Raw genomic sequence first — 6,000 nt, 5'->3', positions numbered from 1 at the left:
TCACCTTGTATACCGGATAGTGTTCCGGGGAACACGCGGGAAAGCCTGCAATGTTAAAATTAAATAGAATATGGTTAATGTAAAGATGAAATTGCGTGATATTGTGTACTCTATATACAAGATTTGAAGTTTTATATATATATATATATATATATATATATATATATACACAGGAACGATAAGCTATAAATAATATTATGGAATATTACAATTTTATTGCAGACAGTTCTAATCACAAACTGTGAATAATTTGGTACTTGGTGTATTATGTTTAACTATACTAAATGCTCAAATTTATAGTAATTAATATAGTAATATAGTAAATAATAATAATTAATATAGTAATATAGTAAATAAGTAGTAAAATAGTAAAAATACAATTTGAAAGAAATACCTGCTGCTCAGCTCGAACGGGTGAAACGTCTTCTCCACGGCGCCGTACACTTTGAGGCCTTTTATTTACAAGTGCAAGAGGAAAAACGTCAGCCTGCAAAATAAAAGCCGAAAGCGCAAATTAAAGGTTATGCATCGATAAATGCCTCTCATAACGGACCGTGTCACCATGAATTTTATACGGCTGTTAGTAGCTTTCATCACGGCAGGTATAAAGTTCTCTACCTTGTACAACCGTTAATGTGCCGTTACATTATGAAACTTACTTCGATTTCTTTCCTTCACTTACTTCTACATTCGTTGTTTGCAAAATTTCATTTAGCTGATATCGTACAACAATATATTAATTAATACAATTTTTTATCGCTTACTTAGTTACAAATAAACATACTAGTATTAATAAATTAATACTAGTAGAATAACAATATCTACGAAAAAATGAATGTCGGAATGAATGAATCAACTTTCAATTCTTTTATCATCTAAAGAAAATTCAATTGAAGGTGCCGATATACATTTCGATTTGCCACGAGGAGCGTGAATGTTGAAAGTGGAAAATGCTTTCTGGAGGAATCTGTGGAGTCAAATCTCCGAAAGTAGTTTTACGCCGGAGTGTCATGCGAAGACTTAAACGAAAAGAAGTAGTGGATATCTAATATTTATGCAAAAAGGTTTGATATGATTCTGAAACTGTAATCGCAAATGTTTAATTCAATAAACTCGATTAAATCTGTTTTTTTCTTAATTTACATTCAAGATAATCCTTTATTTCATTAATGCCTTTATTTTATAACATGCATTTGTTATGTTTTTGTTACTTTATGCTAGTATCAAACAATTTATTTTAAGTTCAAACTTGAGTCCTCTCATAATTTTTGTGATAATAGGATTAACTAATTATTTAAAAAATATATTTATACAAATAGAACATCTGCCATACAATAAAGAATGTTTAGACTCTCCCTAAATGTCACAAAGGGGCACAAAGTTTCGCTTTCCTGGTCAGGGGAGAAATGGTGTCGGCGAAATGTGGGCAGGACGTGCTACGGGGATATTACTTTTAAGGTTGAACAACGAGGGGATGAAAGAAGGTCGGAAAACGCGTTTGGCAAACTCGGCCTGTGCCAGTCAGAGGAGATTGGTCGAGGGAACACAACAATCGGACACGAGAAAGCTCTTGGTTCCCTTCCATTGCTTTCGTCACCAAGGGGGTAAGCGTTACCACCATGCCCACACCCGTGAACTCACACACATGGTCTACTCGCGTGGAATCTGGGAGAGAACCGACCCATTTATCACTCAATACTATGCAATCCCCTTCAACACTTGCCTGCGTAATCAAATAAAAAAATCCGATATTTCTCGGAGATTACACGCCATTTTAAGTGTAAGCTTAACATAGTCTCCATTTATATACGTATATTGTGGTCATAAGACATTTAACATTTTCCAAAATTATATTAATTGTTTGTATAAATTTGAAAAGCGTTTATCAACTTCCTTGTAAAAAAAGATCTCAAAATAATTATTTTTAATGAGATATATCATAAAAAAGTAGGCAATTTGAAAAATTCATATATTTTGTCTGGTATTTCATATTTATCTACAGACACAACAGTGTGCACTGTACGTGTTATCCACCATTTTCATTATCTCCAACATAGTTTGTCCTTTACCTCCTTTCATTTCTACTCTCCAGTTGAAACGAGGTTTCTTTGTTTCTATAACTTTGAATGTTAGGTTTAGATATGTATAGTAAATGTTTTCCCATTTCATGCCTAATGAATCATTTGGAAATATATGCATTAAAAATAGGAAATATATATATATATATATATATGTGGAAATTATTTTGTTAAAGAACATCGTTTGTATACGAACATAATTCGGCACTTTTGAAAACTCTTTTTTATGCAGCAGGAAACTTTCTATCAATCTCAGACTACTTTTATTCTATCTTTCATTATGCTAAAAAGGCAGCAGCCCTTAAACGCGGCAAGAGATTTAACCCTTCGAGATAATTAAAAAAATTCAACCCTTTTGCATAATGAAAAAGTCTTAATTCCCATGGGATGGTGGAATTGAAACTGTGCTAGGGTGCTACCATGTTAAGCATAATGTATTAAAGTCGAATATATAGATCTAAGATTGTATTAAAGTTTCCTCGGTGTACCTTCGATCAATTTTTTCAGCCACATATTCACGAAGGGGAATGAAATAATTCATCTCATTATGTACACCTATACCCACGCAAGTCCTTAATGTTTCCAAAATAAAATGATTTCATCTTAATTAAAGCAAGTTCTTTATACCTTTTTGTCACACGATTGAAGTCTTAACAGAGCATAAAAATGCACATATGCAAAAGTGGTTTGTAGGGATCGTGGAGTCCAAAGATGAAAGGATAGAAGATATCGCGTCTCATAAGTACGTGATGTGACGCGTGCCAGTTTCAGCGGAGCGTCGTGACGCCTCTCGGCGCTTCAATGCCGTTGGCACCGAGACGCCCTCTCGTTTCGGAGGCAGACGCTATGGCCGGGCGACCAATCCTACTCGACGATTCGAGGAGCGCTTCCAATATGGCAGTGGCGTGCGCCTAGCGGAACGAAGAACTAGCATACTACGCCCGATGAAAACGAGAAGCGAATCTTCACTTAACGTGGCACTTTGTAACGAACTTCTCGCTTTTTATGGAATGTATTGCGGTTTGTCTGTCTGGTAAATCGTAGCCCTAAGTCCGAAATCGGACGCAATTATGTATATGATCAGTTAATCGAGCTCAATTTACGAGTGAAGTTATAACATATGTATAAAACATTTATGTAATAGTAACATATGTAACATAGTATAGCAGTATGCGTTTAAAGTAAAAGATATTAACGCAAATTAATACAGAATAGACGATTGAAGTATAAGTAATCAATATACCTATTTTAGCAAAATAAGTATAACATTAATGCAATAATTGTATAATAATTATATTACAATATTCTGCAATATCTCTAATTTTTTCTTTTCTTTATATAAACATGATTGGATCCCATTTTAGATTCAGGACCACGATTTGTTCAGACAGCAAACCGCAATACATTCCATAAGAAGCGATTCCAAGCCCAATCGTGCTCCTTTCTTTTCTTTTTTTGACTTAAGCCGACCGCTAGTTTATGCTTCACGTCACATTCGCTAGTTATGTAGAATATAGGACTACAGCTGGAGCAAAATACAAGCGCGATGTATCCCATTTGAGTAAAACGAGAGGCAAAATAAGGGGTGCAAGGGATGACGACGGGGGGCGGGGAGGAGGGGAAGACTTAAGAGGGTTTGAAGACTGAGAAAGTAGTAGTGAGCTTGAGCGTGTATCCTACGTGAGTTTATGGTGACTTGGTATTGAGTCAAGAATGGCTAGACCATTTCGTGTTCCTGGGGTTGCGTCGTCATGGGAACCATCCTCATCAGACAAAGTCTCTCAGAATCTTTCTTCATTCTTCCGTCGCCCTTTCATATACATGCGTGCGCGTGCGTATATCGCCGCCCTTACACACATGACCATTTTCTTTTGCATTTTCTTTTGCATTTACACGAAAAACATAACTGTTATTGCTGCACAATAGTCATTTGCATAACAATCGCTTGTATATAGTTGTCAATGTTACGCTAACATTACGAAAATTTGAATGCAAACCTTAATGATTGCACAATCTGATATAATTGATGCATTGCGACATGTTTGATAGTATCTGACTTGGATGAATCATTTTTCAATATTTTTACATATAATTTTGATCAAACTCTGTATAGACTGTATGAGATTTCACTTATTATTGGCCCAAGCGACAGATTTAGTGCACAATAAGAAATTCAATCCAATAAAAATAATTTTATCAAGTGTATTAATGATCGAACGTAATCAATTTTCTTCATGTACGAATTAAGGTAAGTGAAGAGATATAATAGTGTCGTATGACATTTTCTTCGCGCTAAGTACTCTCTGAGATTGGGGCCGCATGGAAGCGGAGCTATAGATAGAAAGCTATCCGGCAACCACGCCTCACGAGATATCCAGATGCCAAGACATTAGCCTCATCCCCCAAATCCTCGTCCACGGTTTTACCCTGGTCGACTCTACCTTATCTCAGTTCATTTTGAATATATTACGGCCAGCTATATCCACGGTTTCTGCACGATTTAGGATACTGTGTATGCACCCCATACATGTATATACAGATACTTAAGAGACAACTCTGCAAAATGTAATCTCACGATTTTTATTTGCTCCAAAGAGTCACCAGATTTCTTGTTATTTGAGATAAGAGACTACCATTTTTGAGTTAACATGGTGCGCAGCCTCAACTTTATAATTTGATCGCCACACAAAGTATTTAGCATATCGCAGAGAAGGCATTAAAAATAATACAATATAATGAGGAATTAAGAGTCATAACAGCGATATTTACTTCAAAGTAAGCTTCTTTTTCAGATCTCTTTCTGTTTACCTTTCTGTTTGTCGACGTTCTCAAATATTGGAATACGTTTTAAAATAGCTTACAAGAGATTTTCTCGGAGCTGTGTTAATTTCGACTGACAACTTCCTAATTCCTAGCATTATTCCCTCCAGTATCTCTAGCTCTACATCTCTCGCTTTCTCATCTCTGTCTCTCCGCCGCTTCTTTTATTTTTCTAACATGATATCCTACTCGAGAAACTTTTGCGGCCTTCTCTTAAATGCTACTTCATAAAATTTAATTTGTAAGGGATAAAAAATATACAGAAGACCGTTAATGATATATAGACTTCTTTATTTGCCTGTTAATTTTATGCCTTACAATGTTCTTTGCCTTCAGCTTTCTGATTAATTTAACACTTTTACGCCTGAGTTGGCTGAGATGGCTGAACGACTGTAAAGAGCTTAGTAGGATACGTAGTTTTCTAAACAAAAAACGACGAAATGATTGATTTGACTGAATAAATTTGTCTTTCTGCTGGCAATGCACATCATGTTGCTGCACTCCGTATATATCCGTATCTAGTCACTATTTTTTCCTTGCAATATTCTATAAATAATTCTCGACTAAAATAATATCTCTTCCCCCTAGGCATGATCTCTCCTCAGAATTCAGTTTCGGCTTTCACCGATGCGTGTAAATACCACCATCACTGCTGCATTATGCGCAGGACAGATATGTATAAGATATGTGTAAATATGAGCTATATTCATACTTATGCTAATGTATGTAAAATATTCTATCTGCAACGATAAATCAGCATGTAGATTAAAATTAAAGCATCAATAATGTATAAGATGAAAAATATTACTTTTATATTAATTCATACATCATATAGATTAAAAGTTTGTACATAAATAGATTGTAATTATGGAATTAAGTTAAATGTATTGAAGTCATGAATAAATTTATTAAATTAAATTAAAATATACAGGGTGTCCCGGGTTTTAACCGACAAACTGCGGGAGCATATTCTACTAGTGGAAATAAGAAAAAATTCTTATATCGAGTTTGCTTAAAAATGCTTTATTACAAAGTTATAAACCAATATTGAAAAGAAATATGAGATAAGTAACAACGGAACATAGTGTAGAATTTGCAAGGT

The 6,000-nt window shown here is 34.9% G+C and overlaps 1 protein-coding gene across 1 annotated transcript in view; it reads right to left on the bottom strand.

Moving 5' to 3' along the window:
* Nucleotides 1–6,000, bottom strand: part of LOC113562701 — a 66,777-nt gene continuing 60,777 nt past the window's right edge. The window contains exons 4-5 of the mRNA XM_026972848.1: nt 395–487; nt 1–45 (exon numbers count right to left, since the gene is read on the bottom strand). Of these exons, the coding sequence (XP_026828649.1) occupies nt 1–45; nt 395–487 (138 nt within the window). The remainder of the gene's footprint in view (nt 46–394; nt 488–6,000) is intronic.

The sequence above is a fragment of the Ooceraea biroi genome, chromosome 10, assembly GCF_003672135.1.
Source record: "Ooceraea biroi isolate clonal line C1 chromosome 10, Obir_v5.4, whole genome shotgun sequence".
Lineage (NCBI taxonomy): Eukaryota > Metazoa > Arthropoda > Insecta > Hymenoptera > Formicidae > Ooceraea > Ooceraea biroi.
This window is presented reverse-complemented; position numbering and strand designations above follow the sequence as displayed.